The sequence below is a fragment of the Caenorhabditis remanei genome, chromosome IV (assembly GCF_010183535.1).
Source record: "Caenorhabditis remanei strain PX506 chromosome IV, whole genome shotgun sequence".
Taxonomy (NCBI): Eukaryota; Metazoa; Nematoda; class Chromadorea; order Rhabditida; family Rhabditidae; genus Caenorhabditis; species Caenorhabditis remanei.
The window spans coordinates 24,323,241-24,341,113 of record NC_071331.1 but is presented as its reverse complement, the minus strand read 5'-3'; the positions used below and the strand labels follow the sequence as shown (position 1 = coordinate 24,341,113).

Genomic DNA, 17,873 nt, shown 5'->3' with positions numbered 1-17,873 from the left:
AAGGGTCATTTTTTGAAGCCGGGCCTTGACAACTATGCTTTCAACAGATATCTTTTTAAAAAAGTTTAGAAATCAGTCTTTTGCCACTATTCAGAAAAATTGATTTTTGAAAAAATTTGCAGTTTTTTGCATGCGTCCAAAAATGCTTTCATTAGATGTAAAAAGGTTTTTTATTGCAGTTGACTGCAACTTTGGACCAAATTTTGATCCCGAAATTTCGAGATTTTTTAAATAATAAAAAAGTGTTTTTCACGAAATTGGTGAAAAAGGGTAAATTTCAAGAAACTTTGTATGTTGATAGGGATTAAGGTTTGGTGGTTGAGAAAAAAGATTGAGCTTTGAGCAAAAGGTGGAGGTATAAGGTTATGAAGTAAAAATGAGAAAAACAAGGAAAGAAGGCACAGTACACACAACAAAAAAGGAAGAATGAGAGAATACAATACAGATTTCTTGTGAGTGTGAGAGCAAAAAAGGTCTGGTTTCCCAGGAAACTAGGTCATTTCACATAGTTAGTGAACAGTATGTTTAACATATAGTATATATTCACTAACTATGTGAAATGACCTAGTTTCCTGGGAAACCTATCTGCGTCCTTAATTGCTTTCACACTCACAAAATCTGTCTCTTATGCTTTCATTCTTCCTTTTTTGTTGTGTATGCATACCGTCTCTTATTTTTACTTTCTAACTTTATATCTCGTTCTTTTGCTCAAAGCTCAAATTTTGCATTTTTTTGCTTATCCTATTTCACAATCCCTATCATACAAAGTTTCTTGAAATTTTGAAAATTTCGGGATTGATTTTGGTCTAAAGTTGTAATCAACTGCAATAAAAAAAACCTTTTTACATCTAATGAAAACATTTATTTGAACGGATGCCAATAACTGCAATTTTTTTCAAAAATCAATTTTTCTGAATGGTGGCAAAAGATTGCACTGATTTCTAAACTTTTTTCTGTTGAAAGGAAAGTAATTAGTTTTTGAGTTCCGCGATTTTTTCCATATGTAAACGGGGGCGGAGCCGGTTCTTCGATAAGATCATTATAGGGACCCATAATATTGAAATTTCAAATGGGCTAAATGCGCTTTCCGATGAGTTGCATGGACTGTTGGCCTTAGGTTGATCAGTACAGAAAGTCTCTTTTAAAGAACAAACCTTGTGAGCAGTAAGGGCTGGTTTCCCAGGGAACTAGGTCATTTCACATAGTTAGTGAATATATACTATATGTTAACTGTTCACTAACTATGTGAAATGACCTAGTTTCCTGGGAAACCTATCTGCGTCCTTCATTGCTCTCACACTCACAAGAAATCTCTCTTGTATTCTCTCATTCTTCCTTTTTTGTTGTGTATGCTGTACCTTCCTTCCTTGTTTTTCTCATTTTTACTTCATAACCTTATAACCTTCAGAATCTAGAAATATGTCGTCGACACCAGCTACCGAAAGCAGAAAGATGCGCCAACGTAACTCGGAGGCCAGTCACAAGATGTAAGTTGAAACTTTTTGAAAATAACATTTTTGAACTCTACGTCACATTACCTTTCATTTGATACCCATATCGACCAATTTCCGATACGTTTGGTTTTAACCGCGACGCGACACGCGCCGCATGAATTCGAAATTTTCAAACTGAACCAAATATAGGCAATGTGGGTATCAAATGAAAGCTGGGAACTTGAGGAGTCTAAATATCATAAAATTCGGCAGATTGGGTTGAGTTTTTGTTCCCTGAGATCATAGTTTTAAAGCACGATTTTCAAACTTTAGCACTTTTCATGTCAATATCCGATCCGCGACGCAACACGCGACGTATCTAATTTTCAAAACCACCCGAAACTAGTCGAGGAGTCTAAATATCATGATTGTTACAGGAGCACTCGTTGCCACCCATATCCACTTAAGAGTGAGAAGTTGGAGATTGAGGCATTGAGGGAGGAGAACGAACAACTCCTTCGACAGGTTGAACAGCTTCAGAAGGCGGAACTTCAGCATCAGGAGAATTATCGATTGGTCGTTGAGGACTACAACGGATTGTTGGAAGAGAAGGAAAGAGAAAATGGAGAGCTCCGAGAGCAAGTTCGACAACTGGAAGAGTCGGAACTCAAGTATCAACAATTGGTAGAAGACTGGAATCGATTGGTTGGAGACTATGACCAGTTGAAAGCAGAAGCAGTGAGACTGGAGGCGGAGATTGTGGAGACGAACGAGAAATTCGAGGAATACTCGAAAGAGATGGTTGAAAAGCTGGAAGAGGCTCAGGACGAGAAACTGGAAAAAGAAGAAGAAGTAGAGGAAATGAAGGAGCATTTCAAGATGCGGAGGGACAACATGGCACACAATATGGAGGTGCTCCGAGAGGAAAAGGAAAAGGAGATTGAGAAGTTGAGGGGACTCCTCGAGGAGTCCAACAACAAATCATACGGATTCAGATCAAGACAAGTCAAACGGAGACTCTTTGATCGATTAGACGATGCATTGGAATTTGGAGACGATGAAGAGCAGAAGCAGGCTCAACGGAATATCAAAACGATGAGTGTCATGTTGAGGAATGGAGAGGAAATCGAGGAGTTGGTCGATTCGGAGAACTAATTAGTTTTTTTTTGCAAATATTTATTTTCTGATATTTATTTCCATATTGTTTCAAGTATATTCCTCAAAAATCTTTGAAATCTACAAAAATCCTGCTTAATTGTAAGAAAATTGTGATAACTTAATAAAATTGATAATTCCTTTAAAACTGTGTTTTTTTCCTAAAAACATTTTAAGAGCAGCTTGAAAATGCATTTTTCAAACTCCTGAGATCGCTAGCTTTCATTTGATACCCATATCGCCTGCGTTCGGTGTAGTTTGAAATTTTATTGTTCATGCGGCGCGTGTCGCGTCGCGGCTCCGGGTCCAAAAATCAAAGTTGTCCAAAATATATCGATATGGGTATCAAATGAAAGCTAATGTCATGGGGAGTGTGAATATTACACTTTCAGTCCATAAAATCCGAAAATTGCAAATTTACGATTGTAGGGCACAAAAACTTTTTGAACCAGTTAGGACCCTTTAAACAACCCTCTCAATTTTATAATTTTCATATTCCTGATCTAGTTACCGCCAATTTAATGCCCATATTGCCCATTAAAAACATTTTGAGGAGGCGGATGTTGCTTTTAACACAAAAATTCTAGATTTCCAAGGTTTTAAAGCAGAAATTTGAAAATTAGCTTGTTAAAGCTGGAAAAATGAGAAGAATTGCCTCAAATTGCTTTGATTTTGTGTTTTTTCGAAATACTGAAGTTAAGAACTTTCATTTGATACCCATATCGCCTATATTTCATCCATTCAAAAAATTTCGATGAGGCGCGGCGCATGTCGCGTCGCGGCTTCAGCTCCAAAATGGAATCTGTTAGAAATAGGTCGATATGGGTATCAAATGAAAGCTAATGACAAGGGGAGTACGAATATCACATTTTCAATGGTAGAAAAGCGGAAATTATAAAGTTGAGCTTTTTAGGGGGGTCCCCCCTTTTGCCCAAAGCTCAAAATTCTTTGCACTTTTCGCTCATTCTCACCAAAACTTAATCCGTTTTGCACTATAATCCCTTCTTCCTCCCCCACCCTCTCTTCCTCCATTGTCTGCTCTTCCCCCATGTGTGTTGTGTTGTTGCTATAGATTTCTTCATCTTCTTCTCGTTGTCATGACACCAATATCTCGTGTCTCTATATGAATTATAAGTTTTCTTCTCTCTATATACATATCATTAGTACTCCTTTCTTCTGCCTCATTCTCCCCAGAAATACCTTAAAAAATGTTCGCCACATTCAATTTCGAGGAATCACCCGAGCTCCGCGAGCCCCCGAAACGTAGTCGTCGTCGAGACAGGAGTGTCAAGTATCTGAGAGCGCTAAGCGCCAAAAATAATCAGGTAGGTCAGAAAAAAAAATTGAGCAATTTTTTTTGAGTAAGAATGCGGGCGACTGGAAAAAAATTACCAAGGGGGTAAGGGGGCGGAGCCTATTCCGGTCTGCTGGACTGAATTCTGATATTTTTTCATTATTTTTGTTGTTGGTTCTGTCAAGAAGCACAATGCGTAAATAATATGATAGAGCTATCTTTTTTTTTTGAACAAAAAAAAATTTCAAAAACATTTTTTTTTTCAAAATTTTTCCAACTTTGACCAGTTGCCCTGGTGCCCTATTTCAACCTACCCGCTCAGTATGTATAACAATCGATAAATCAAAACCTGGACTACATTTTTGCCATTGACAATTTTGGGATACAGACGGTCCCTGAGGAGCTACAGGTCTTTGAAGTGGAGCCGATCCATATTTCTCTGCGTCTCTCATTCTCTAGGGACCGTCCGTATCGAAAAACAGTTAATTGGAAAAATATGCGTCTAGACATGAGCTACACAACTAATATGCACTTCTAATGATCATAGACCAGAAAACATTTGAAAAATTGGAAAAAAAAATTTTGGAGCAAAAATTTTTTTTTTAATTCTGAGCCGCGACGCAACCGCAACGCATCCGCAATGAATCTCCGAAACTATGATTTTCAGATTCTCCAAATCACTAGCTTTCATTTGATACCCATATCGACATATTTTTGATAACTTTGATTTTTTTGACCGCGACGCGACACGCGCCGCGCTGCTAATTTTTTTTTTCGAAATGCATCAAAACTAGGCAATATGGGTATCAAATGAAAGCTACAAACCTGGAGAGTTCAAAAATTATAATCAAAACTAAATTTGATTTCAAATAAAAATTTCTGAGCAAAAATTGTTTTTTTTTTTGCAGGGACGAACTCAACATGACCCGAGCCAAGTACCAGGACCCAGCAACTCGGCAGCACCCATCAGTTCACCCCATACAGTCATCAGTATGGCGGAGACGGTGGCGCCGGTACTCCAGGCGCAGCTCCCTGCGCCAAGACCAGGGATTCTAAGGGTGGTGAGTTGTTTTTGGAGACGGGGGCTCCTATTTGTGTCTGAAAGTATTTTTCACATTGTTCACATCTAGATCGTTAGATTCCGCACATTTTGAGCCTAAAATCAGCATTCTAGCATAAAAACTAAAAAAGTTGAGAGTTTTCGAAAATTTTCGAAAAATTTCAAAAATCTGAAAACCGCTGAAATCGCTATATCTCTTCTAGTTTTGGTCCAATTTCAAAAATTTTAATATATTCAGAATCAGGAAACCGAGACGCTTCGAATAAGTATAATCACGCCTATAATTGGAATATTTTTGGTTTTTGGCTTTATTTGGGTCCTGCCACCTACAGTACCCCCAATTAAGCCCAAAATATGTCATGATTATAGTCATTCAAAGCGTCTTGACATGCTGATTCCGATAAAATTAAAAATTTCAAGATCGGACCAAACCTAGAAGAGATATAGCAATTTCAGCGACTTTCAGATTTTCGAAATTTTTCGAAATTTTTCGAAAATCTCTAACTCGCTTCATTTCCAACCAAATTCCATAGTTTTTGGCTCAAAATAACCGTAATCTTTAAAATTTTCTATTAAACATACTTTTACAGCCCTCCAACTACCCATCAGATGACGAGGCCCATCCATCCACCTCCACCGCCTCCAACCCTCGTCGTGAGTCCCGTTGGGCGGTCATTCGAGAGCGTAGCCCTCAAATTGTGTCGAAAGTGAGTATACTTTGAGAGAGGACAGGTGTCAATACTCTCGAGTAAAAGGAGGTCAAATTTCAGGAGAAAACGAAGAAATTGGATTTAAATAAGGGGCGGATGAAGTCGAGATCAGCTGGCAGTCGAGACAGAAAAGCGAATCGATCGAATCCCGCAGACGATGGAAATCAGAAATCGTTCAGTGATGTTGTGAAGACCGCTATGGTGAGTTGGCTGAAAAATTCTGAAAAATTGGAGTATTTTGAGTCTGAAATCGGCAAAAATAGACCAAAATTGACCGGGTTAGCGATTTTCGAAACTTTTCGAAAATCTCGAAAATCTTTGAAACGCTATAACTCTCTGTGATATTGACGGTTCTCGGAAACAATTATATTTTGAAATTCAGCTCATTTAAACGCTTCAAATGAGTATAAACATGTCTAAGTTTGGAAAATTTCGAAAAAAAAATTTTGAAAAATTTGTGTCTCGCCGCGAAAACTACAGTACCCCTAACTAAGCGGATTAACTTTTTTTGTATAGTCCACGTAGTTTGTAGTGTCTTGACACTAAAATCAACTCAATACGTCAAAAACCGCAAAAGTTAGGGATTTTCGAAAATTTTCGAAAATTTTCGAAAATCTGAAAACCGCTGAAATCGCTATATCTCTTCTAGTTTTGGTCCAATCTCAAAATTTTTCATTTATTCAGAATTAGCAGACCAAAACGCTTCGAATGAGTATAATCAACCATATTTTTGGAACATTTTTCGTTTTAAGTTTAATTGTGGTACCTGTCATCTACAGTACCCCCAATTAAGGCTGAAATATGGTATGATTATACTTATTCAAAGCGTCTTGACACGCTGAGTTCAAAAATGTTGAAAGTTTAGAGATTGGACAAAAATATAATAAGATATGGCGATTTCAGCGATTTTCGAAAATTTTCGAAAATTTTCGAAAATCGATAACTCACTCAATTTTTGACCTATCTAGCCGATTTTACTCTGAAAATGCTTAGAATTTAAAAATCTCTTAGTAAAAAATACTCAACCTAGAATTCCAGATGCTCCGTAACTGGATATCCGCTATGGAGCACGACGAAAGGGAGTCGGAGCCAGATGGGGACCCAACGACCACCAATGCGGAGCACAGTACAAATACAACAGTGAATTCCGAGGCACCATTAGTAGAAATACCTCCGATGGCGTTCGCGGCGAGACCCACTGGATGGGCACAGACGAGGGATTATTTGAAGGAAAAGTGGTAGTAAGTTTTTTTCCGTTTTTTTCTTTAAAATAATCAGAAAGTGGATGAAAATACGATTTTTGAAGTGCTGAGATCAAGAGCTTTCATTTGATACCCATATCGACATATTTCTGACAATTTTGATGTTTTGGACCGGGAGCCGCGACGCGACACGCGCCGCGCGGTCAAATTTTTTTTTCCAAAATTCATCAAAACTGGGCGATTTGGGTATCAAATGAAAGCTGGTGATCTCAGGAGTCTGAAAATCACAAAAATTTTGTATTTGACTCAGTTTCCCGGGAGATATGGCGTGTTTTGACAAAATTCTGAACCGCGAAGCAACCGCGACGCATCCACAACGCATCTTCAATGCGCCGAAACTATGATTTTCAGATTCTCCAAGTCACTAGCTTTCATTTGATACCCATATCGACATATTTTTGTGAACTTTGATTTTTTGGACCGCGACGCGACACGCGCCGCGCGGCCAAAATCTTTTTTTTCAAAATGCATCAAAACTAGGCAATATGGGTATCAAATGAAAGGTAATGACCTGGAGAGTTCAAAAATTGTAATCAAAACCATTTTTGAAAAATTTTGTCACCAAAAAGATCAAAATTACATTTCTTTTTAGTCAACTCCGCTATTTCTACGTGACGGAGAACTCGACGTTCTTCTACTATTGGTCAGCTATCATAACACTTGGAGTACTGTATAATATGTGTGCAATGGTCATTTTTATTTTCGACGATGTTCACCAAGGCTATTTTTGGCAGTGGGTATATATGAACACCTTCTTTGATGTAATCTTTTTGCTGGATTGTGTAGTCGGAGCGAGAATGAGTGAGTTAATAGGTTTTTATGGGATTTTAGGATATTTTAGACTAGAAAAAGCAACTTTTGAGAGATTTTTACCCTAGAAACTTTTTAAAATTTTTTTAAATTTTGATCTACATTTTATTTCAGCATTTGTCCATGAAGGAAACGAGGTCCGTGAAACCACAAAAATGTGGAGAAACTACAAAAGAAGTCAACGATTCAAACTTGACGCCGCCACTTTAATACCTGCAGATCTTATACTGTTCATCTTAAGTGAGGCATCGCTGATTCGAATTTTTCGGATGATTAAAAGTGAGTAAAAAATTTGGATAATGGATTTGATTTTATGATTTTCGAACTCCTCAGGTCAAGAGCTTTCATTTGATACCCATATCGACCTATTTCCGTTTACTTTGATTTTTGAGCCGCGACGCGACACGCGCCGCGCGGTATTGAAAATTTCAAACCTTACCAAAACCACTCAATATGGGTATCGAAGGAAAGCTGCTGATCTCAGGAGTCTGGAAATTGCAAAAGTTTTATAAGTGACTCAATTCTCGGAAGATATGGCGAGTTTTCGAAAAAAAAATTCTGGACCGCGACGCAACCGCAACGCATCTCCAGAAAGCTCAAAATGTGTCGAAGCTATGATTTTCAAGTTTTTCAAGTTACAAGCTTTTATTTGATACCCATATGGACCTATTTCCGTTCACTTTGATCTTTGAGCCGCGACGCGACACGCGCCGCGCGGTATCGAAAATTTCAAATCCAACCAAAACCAGTCAATATGGGTATCAAATGAAAGCTAATGACATCAGGTTTCCAAATATACTAAAATCTTCTAACTTTCTCCCCAACAAACCAAGAAAAAACAACAAATATCTCATTTTTTCCAGTCTACCGCCTCTACGAATTCATTGTGCTCACCCAACGCCGTACAGACTTTCCACATTTCATGAAAATCCTATTTTTGAGTACCTCATGTGCCATTCTGTTCCACTGGAATGCCTGCGTCTATTTTCTCTTCTCCCTTGCCGAAGGACTATCAGAAGATGACACAAATGCCTTCGGATTCTCGTATTATAAAGTTTTCGACCCAAGATTTCCGATTTGTACAGTAAGTTTGCATTTTGATTCAAAAATTAGCAAAATATTTAAATTTCTCGCCAAAAACTACCTCTTCGGAGGCTACAGTACACCTGAAAACTACCGTAATCCCCTAAAACCCCCAAAAACGCCCAAAACCCGAAAAACCCCAAAAATTCTCCCTCTTGGGCAGTTTTAAGCCCTGAATCCAAATTTTTACTCTATTTTTACGCTAGACCCCAAAAAATCCAACTTTTCCAGGCATTCGTCGACGAGGACTGCTGGTATCCAGAGGATCAGAGTGTCCTGGACATCCGTGATGAGCGGATCAAGTATATGCAGGAGATGTATAAATTTTGGGAGGATAAGTAAGTTTGTCGATGTGTTGGAATGTCCAAATGTCCAAAAAAAAAAAAATTATTTTTGGATCCAGGATCCAGAAGTGATCTTGGATCCTAGGTACAGTAACCCCAATCCTGGATCCTGGATCCTAGACTCTACAGTAACCCGATCTAGATCCTGGAGACGGTGTTTTAATACTACAGTAGTCTTAGCATCATCAAAATAGTCCAAATCTACAGTAACCCGAGGTCTAGGATCAAAAAAATTTTTTGGATCCTGGATCGAAGGTACCGTAACCCGATCCTAGGTTTCTGCTACTACAGTAATCCACCGATGGCTCTCTGTGTGTCTAGACACCCGGATATCCAAAAATACAAAAATCTCACCCCTGCCCACAGATACAACCGTTTTCAGATTCTCCATAACCAGCCTTGGGAATTTCTCGCGTGAGTACAGTATGACCATCTACTGGTCCTCCCTAACCATCACAAAGTGTGGACAACAACCGTGGCCATCTTCAAGTCTCCAAAATGCGCTGGAAATCTTCGATACACTGATTGGAGTGTTAGTGTTCGCTACGATTATTGGAGGTGAGTCTTATCCTGAGAGGACGGGGTCTTTGAATAAATATTTTTTAGAATTTCTAACCTATAAAATGTAGCCCTTGAAATTTGGAATATTTTGTTAGTTGACAACTTTTCGATAGCTGTGAAGCGTCGGGAGATATAAGTGCTTGAAGTTTCTAAAAGAGACGCAGATAACGAGAGAATCTAGCTGTCTGCATCTCTTCTCATCTTTGACCGCCCGTATCTCCTCAGCGTTCAATGCTATCAAAAAGTTGTCAACTACAAAAATGATCTACTTGAATTTCTGCACATTTTTATAGTTGACAATTTTTTGGTAGCTCCTCCCCTTTTTGAGATATGAAACCACAATTTTCTATTTCCACATAGGTGTCGGTTCCGTGGTCACCCAAATGAGTCAAAACGTGAACATGTTTCGCGAGATGATGGATGGAATCAAGTTTTATATGAAATATAGGTAAATCCCTTATATTTTAAATCTATTTTCAGAAAAAATCTGTTTTCAGAGGTGTCCAATCGGCTATTCAAGACCGCGTGCTCAATTGCTTCCTCTATTTGAATACCCACAATCAGTTGTATGATGAGGAAGTGAGTTTTCAGAACTACTAGGAGTGACGTAAAAAAATTGTGTCAGAAAAAAGTTGTCCTAGCTATCATAATCTACAGTAACCCAGATCCTGGATCCCAGATCCTAGATCCAGGATCCAGCATTAAAGTTTTCATCTACAGTAACCCGATCCTAAATTATTTTTGTTGAAGTCGGCTTATCATCATTACAGTATACCCCAGGCATAAGTTTTCTGGATTTTCCGGATCTTATGGCTACAGTAAACTTGTGCAAGTATTCTCAGAGCCAGGATCCCAGACCCTAGATCTAGGATCCAAGCTACCGTAACCCGATTTTAAAATTTAAAAAAAAATAATTTAGCTCTTTTTTCATAGATTTCAGCTAATTTTTTGCTTATTTTACCCAGTTAATGGCTATTCAGGATCTTATAGCTACAGCAACCCTGATCCAGGATCCCATAGATCCTATACCCTAGATCCAGGATCCAGGCTACCGTAACCCGATCCAAAACGTTTTTTGTTTTCTGCATGATTTGGGTTATTTTTCACATATTTTCAACATATACATGTTCCAGGAAATCCTATCCCTTCTTCCGCCCCGTTTCCAAGCCAACATCGCCGCGAATCTCCACCAGGAGACCCTCTCAAAAGTTGCCCTCTTCTACCGGTGCGATCCACGTCTTCTCCAAGAAGTCGTGATGCTTGTAAAGCAACAAGTCTACTCCCCAAACGACTATTTGTGCCGGAAAAACGAAAAAGCAAAGGAAATGTATTTGGTGAAAAAAGGGACCCTCTCAGTACTAGAAGACGATGATAACATGAGAGAGTTAGACACTTTGAGAGAAGGATCAACATTCGGAGAGCTATCTTTGGTTCATGTCAAGGGAAACCTTCTGGGAGACAGGAGGAGTGTCTCGTTGAGAAGTGTCGGCTACTCTGATGTCTATATTCTACATCAGGATGATATGACACGGCTCCTACAGGAATATCCCGATGAGAGAAAGAGATTGCTGGAGAATGGTAAGTAAACATTGTTTTTTTCAGACTCCTGAGGTCACTAGCTTTCATTTGATACCCATATTGCCTAGTTTTGGCAAACTTTGGAAATTTTGGTGTGGTGCGATGCGGTCGCGTCGCGGCTCTAGGTCCAAAAAATCAAAGTTATCAGAAGTGAGGCAATATGGGTATCAAATGAAAGCTAGTGACCTCAGGAGTGGGAAAATCACAAAAGTTTTGTTTGTGACTCAATTCTTCGGAAGATATGGCGAGTTGAAGGTTTTCGGAAATAATTTTCTGAGCTGCGACGCAACCGCAACGCATCTCCAATCTTCCGAAACTATGATTTTAAGATTTTCTGAGTCACTAGCTTTTATTTGATATCCATATCGCCCCATTTCCTTTCACTTCAATTTTCTCGAACCGCGGCGCGACACGCGACGCATCACACCAAAATTTTCAAACTGCTCAGAAATAGGGCAATATGGGTATCATATGAAAGCTCTTGACCTCAGGAGTTCAGAAATTCCGTTCAATTTTCAAAATTTGGCAAGATCTCAAATTTCCAGCCCGCCGAATGCTCCACTCCAGAGGGCTGCTCGAGACCAATGAGTTGGGTGAGATGTGTGATAACACCGATGACATGGATGACGAGCAAATGGTATGTCTGTCTGTCTGTCTGTGTGTCCGGATGTCCAATTTTTTTCTTTTAGTTGGATTTTCTATCAGTCGACGAGCAGCTAAACCGTCTGGAGGGTATCATTGAAGGGATTGATAAGGAGTTGGGTCAAATGGTGGCGTCTTTCTCGGTAGGTCAAATATTTTTGGACATCCGGACAAACAGATAGACAGATTTCCTATTCATGTTTCAGCACACAAGTGTGTTCTTCAAAAAACGAGTGACGGCCCTCGAGGAGATCTACAATTCGAACAAAAAAAGAATTCGCGCCGACTTATACAATGGAATACTGAAGACGGATTATGATGACAAGATCTTGCTTATTTAAGACATGCATGTCAATCTTACGCATGTCACAATATATGTTTTCCGAAAGAAATGTTTTTTTTGAAAACAATTTTTTTTCTTTTTTCACAAAAACCTTTTTTTTTTTTGAAAAAGTTTTTAAATATTTGTATATATTTTGTAAAACTCTTTACTATCATATTTTGTACATATTTGTCTCAGTCTCAGCTGTGATATTCTCACCCTTGAGTGCCAATTTTTGTATATATTTTTGTATATTTTTGGAGTCAATGATAAATTTGTGCCGAATTGTTTTTTCTAGTGACACTTTTATGTTATAAAAATACAATATTCAAACTTTCCAAATTACCAGCTTTCATTTGGTACCCATATCGACACATTTCTGATAAATTTAAAATTTTGGAGCTGAAGCCGCGACGCGACACGCGCCGCGTGGTCGAAAAATCCTAGTGAATGGAACAGAGGCGATATGGGTATCAAATGAAAGCTAGTGGTTTGAAAATTTTGAAAATAAATACTTAGAATCAAAAATGTCATACGAACGTTTTTTGGAGCAAAATCAAAAAAAAAATCGAAAAAAATGAAAACAGACTCAAATTTTTCAAATGATGTGGCCCAAACAGATTAATATTATGATTTTTACATTTTTCAGATCATTAGCTTTCATTTGATACCCATATCGACACATTTCTGACAAATTTGATTCTTGGACCCGGAGCCGCGACGCGACACGCGCCGCACTACACCAAAATTTCGAAATCAAGTCGAATATAGGTGTAATGGGTATCAAATGAAAGCTAACAACCTCAGGAGTTCAAAAATCCTAAAATCAAAAGAATTGCACGTGATTTGAAAATTTTAAGCTGGGTTTGAAGGAAAAAAATTGTCAAAAAAATTTTTTTTCAAAAATTTGTTTCGTTAGTGTCTCTCCCTCTGTACTCTTGAGTGTTGTCTCTTAGCGTACATATATTCACCCAAGTAACCAGAAATCTGTGTGAAACTTAAGTAAATTGTGTACCCTCACTTCATGCCTCACTGATTTCCCCCTCTTTTTGGACATTTTTTCGCGATTTTTTTTGGTTTTTTGGGATTTATTCGGGACATCTGTACAAACAGACATACAGATTCTCATTCCCTGACCTCGTCAAAACGTCCTTTTTCTCATATCTTTGCATTTTGAATAGGAGAAGGAAGATATGAGGGGGGGAATTCAGAAGACGTTATTCAGAAGACGTGAAAAGTCTTCCAATAATTCTAAAGCACCAGAATATTGAATGTGAGCTCTTTTCCTTATGCTCAGGGGGCTCCGGGAGCCACAATAAACTCTCTCTTTTTTTCATGAATAAGATATTGATGGTTTCCACCCCAAAACGAGGAAACGAACCCTCGAGGACTACTTTATGACCCCCGTCTTTTTATAGGTTTTCGGGATGGGAATATGTTGGCTGGAACTAAGGGGGAAATTTATTTCCATAAGGTTTTTGACTTGAAACATAACTTCTATGGGTTTTCAGACATGAATTTTCAGTTTTTTATTGTTAGTTTCTTCTTGAAGTCTAAAGAATACATTTGTGGCCTCAATCAATACTGAACCAAGGCATCTTTTTTCTAATACCCCCATTCTAGAACATCATTTATGAAATTTTATAAACCTGTAAACTTGTGGTTGAATAATCATTTCCAGAGATTTAAAGACCTGATTTTCAGTTTTTTCATGTGATTTTGGCTTGTAAACTAATTTCTAGCGATTTTTGAAGTTTTTATGTTTTTTCAATGGTAAATGTCTGTTTTTCTCTTTCTCTCTGAATATCTTAATTATAATTACACCGTTCGAAGCTTACATTCATTAAATTTCACAAAAACAACAAATTTGACATATAACATAATTATAACAAGGACGGAGGCCATGGACTCAGTTTAGAGTTATGGGTCATGACCTATTCCATTTGAAAGCTGAGAAAACGCTGATTTCAAATATATATTCAATTGTTGCCCTCGACGTGTGGTATTCAAAAAAAATGGTGTCAAAATTGACAGAAAAACTAATATTTTTATGTCTTACATTTTTTACCCCGGTTTTCTTGTATATCAGGAGTCTGAAGCAAAAACTAAATATATATTTGGAATCAGCGTGTTCTCAACTTTCCAATAATATAGGTCACGACCCATAACTTCACACTGGCTCCATGACCTGCCCAAGTTGTTTTTTTCTGAAAATAGGACAGTTTTTGTCTTAGCATTTCCCTAAAAACACCGCTTTTTAGTCACAATTCTAATTTTCTAGACATATTCTATGTTTTTTGCTATTTTCCATAATTCCGAGCATATTTCAAATCCTTTGAAATCACAAATCCCCCTATTTTTTGTTTTTCCCAAAAAATATTTTAGAAAATTTTCAAAAAATGTTATTTTCATTCGTCGCCTTTAATCCCCCCAGCTTATTTATTATATGAATTATTTTTATCCATCGCTGCTCAAATCTGCTTATCACTCCTCTCACCACCTCTAAGCTCCGCCCACTTTTTCTCATTTCCGTTTTTTCGGAAAATTGGAAAACATCCGTTTTCTTCTATTCAAAAGGCGTAGATATATATTCATTTTTATTATTTAATATATATATAGTTTTTTGATTAGCTCCAGTGTTATTTGTCGTGTCTGGCAGGGTTTTTATGACTTTTTCTTGTTTTTCAGCATCGAATCTTGCTGTTATTGCGTTTTTCAAGCTCCTCAAGTTGAGAGCTTTCATTTGATACTCATATGACCTATTTTCTGAACATTCTGAAAATTTTGGTGTTGTGCGTCGCGTGTCGCGTCGCGGCTTCAGCTCCAAAAAATCAAAATTGTCAGAAATGCGTTGATATGGGTATCAAATGAAAGCTAATGGCAAGGGGAGTCTGAAAATGGTAATTTCAGTCAGAAGCGGCTGCGTGCCAGCCAATGTAGATCAAAACTTCGAAAAAAATAATCTCATTGAACTGGGACGATATTGCTATCAAATCAAAGCTCTCAACCTCAGCAGTTCCAAAATAACAAAGACTCCGCCCACTTTTCCCCTCATTTCCGTTTTCAGCCAAAAACATCCGTCCATTTCTATACAAAGAGGTGTTTTCTGTGCTCACTCACAGCATTTTCTTTCATTCATTTTGCTGAAAGTGGTCGGAGGAGGGGAACACACATTTTTAAGAATTGGGGTGGAGGGGGGCTCTTTTCCTTTAGCAATATTATTTTCTGTTTGTTTTCTGTCGTCCCTCCCCCGGTTGGTAAACAGCTGGCAGCAGTGTCCCTTCTTTACAAGCTATTGAAAAAAGGAATGAAAGAGGCGCGTCATATTTGATTTCAGACATGTCTCAACACCACCACCCTAAGAATTGGGTTTCCTTTCCCTTTTTTTTGAGTGGTATATAGTTGTTGAGTGGAGAAAATTGATGGAATTTTGGTTTAAAAAGTTTATAATCAGACTCTACAGATTATTAGCTTTCATTTTATACCCATATCGACCTATTTCCGACCATTTTGATTTTTTAGATCTGAAGCCGCGACGCGACACGCGACGCATGACTCCGAAATTTTCAAAATCATTAGAATATAGGCAATATGGGTATCAAATAAAAGCTTAAAACTTCAGGAGTCCAAAAATGTTGTTTAATTTTTAAAAATTTTTAATCTCAACATTCCAGCCGCCAAATCCTGAAAATCCAAAATACTGAAAACAGCCACTATATTTTCCTGATGTGGTCCGCACAGTTTGATATTGCGATTTTTGTATTTTTCAAATCAGTAGCTTTCATTTGATACCCATATCGACCTATTTCCGACCATTTTGATTTTTTAGATCTGAAGCCGCGACGCGACACGCGCCGCGTGATAGAAAATTTGTATTTTTCAAAATCATCCGAATATTGGCGATGTGGGCATCAAACGAAAGCCAGTGATCTCAGGAGTTTGATTATTGTGAAATTTTCACAAAATTTCGAGGATTCAGGCTAGTTTTGGCTATTTTCTGGATTTTTCCCAGTATTTTACACATAATTTTGTTGAAAATGTACTTTTCCTGTTTTTAATACGATTTTCTACTTTTTGAGGTTTTTAGCTTTAATTTGATACCTATATCGCCTATATTCCTTTCATTTTCGCTTTTTGAGGATTTCCATGGTGCGTTGCGGTCGCGTCGCGGTCAAAATTCAAATTTATCAGAAATAGGTCGATAAGGGTATCAAATGAAAGGTAATAGCACAGAGATTATGAATATCCAAAAATTTTCTGACAATTCTCAAAGTATATACTTTAAAAATTGTGTCAAGAATTCTCAAAAAAAAAAAAAGCAGAAAACTTTTTTAATCATACTGATTTAGGGGGAGAGCCCATGCACTTTGTCTTTTTCTCTTTTTTTCTAATTGCCTGCGTCTCTCTCTCTCTCTCTCCAACCCGCCACTTCTTCCCATTGAAACATATTGCCTATGGGGAGGGAGTCTCTGCGTCTCCCTTTTAGGCTCCGCCCACTTTGCAAAAAGACACTCTCAGAGAAGTTACACTATCTCTGATGGAGAATTAGAGAGAAATGAGAGAGATGGAGAGACGCAGAGAGTGAGAGTGTGTGCCCCATCAACCACAACCACACACTCTGTTTTCTTGTTGGATGGAATGGAAGGACTAACCATTTTTCCCCTTCTGTTTCTATTCCCCCCTTCTCTTTTATGTATATTGTTTAGAAATTTCGGAAAAATTTTGGTGTCAAAAAATTTTTTGGTGGGGGGGGGGGGGGGGTGGTGACACTTAAAAAATTGTCGAATTTTTTGGGTTTTAGGGGTTTTTTGACATCAAAATCGTTTTTTTCAGAAAATGTTTTTGAATCTAAGGCCCACACTTAGGCCCTGAGTGCGTGAACCTCCCCCTAAGTTTTTAAAAACATTTTTTGAAAATTGTGTTTTTTTTAGGTTTAGAAGATCTTTTAATTGGTATCTGGTGATAAAATTGCAAATTTTGAAATAAAATTAATGACTCTCTTTAAAATTTTTGGAGGAGGATCAAAATTTTTTTAAAAGTTTGACTTTTTTGGTTTTAGTGGTCTAAAATAGAAGTTTGAATGTATTTTGACATCAAAATCGTGTCTTTCGAAGGAAAATTGGGGCAGACACCCAAAATTTTTTAGACTTTTTAAAATTAGGTTTTTCGTAGTGGTTGAAAGGCTTTTTTCAAAGTACAAATTTTTTGGGGTTTAAGATGAAAATTTACTTGTATGTTAGCATATAAATTGAGTTTTTCATGTCAAATAACCTCTAGCCTCGTTATTTTAGACTTACCGCTACTAACTACTAGGAATTTCTCAAAGGTTTTGGGATATTCTCCGTTACTTACTAGTTTTTCCCATTTTTTGGTAATAACGGTTTAAGATAGAGTTTTACGTGTATTTTAGCTTAAAAAAGCGTATTTTTTCTGTTTAAAAAACTTTCAAAACGCTAATCTCAATTCGTCTTTGATTTTGTTTTAATTTTCGGAGTCACAGTGTCAAAATCATTAATGGTTAAGGTTTTTCGAGTCAAAGTGTTAAACATTATGATTTAAACAAATTTGGCAATTCTTTTTTTTTTCCAGAAACTTTCTAAAGTTTCCATTTCCAGTAAA

General features: G+C 37.6%; 2 protein-coding genes across 2 annotated transcripts; both read left to right on the top strand.

Moving 5' to 3' along the window:
- Positions 1–1,419: 1,419 nt before the first annotated feature.
- Positions 1,420–2,588, top strand: GCK72_016071 (uncharacterized protein; the record flags this gene model as incomplete). The annotated part of the gene is made up of 2 exons (XM_053731305.1): positions 1,420–1,487; positions 1,871–2,588. The coding sequence occupies 2 exons, from the start codon at positions 1,420–1,422 to the stop codon at positions 2,586–2,588; spliced, it is 786 nt and encodes a 261-aa protein (XP_053586077.1).
- Positions 2,589–3,796: 1,208 nt separating this feature from the next.
- GCK72_016070 (uncharacterized protein) lies at positions 3,797–12,273 on the top strand (the record flags this gene model as incomplete). The annotated part of the gene is made up of 16 exons (XM_053731304.1): positions 3,797–3,913; positions 4,791–4,943; positions 5,533–5,649; positions 5,713–5,853; positions 6,691–6,893; positions 7,507–7,715; positions 7,839–8,003; positions 8,588–8,808; positions 9,039–9,145; positions 9,534–9,709; positions 10,073–10,160; positions 10,210–10,291; positions 10,846–11,290; positions 11,836–11,927; positions 11,980–12,075; positions 12,139–12,273. 16 exons carry the CDS (start codon positions 3,797–3,799, stop codon positions 12,271–12,273), a joined length of 2,547 nt encoding a protein of 848 aa, XP_053586076.1.
- Between the last annotated feature and the right edge of the window lie 5,600 nt (positions 12,274–17,873).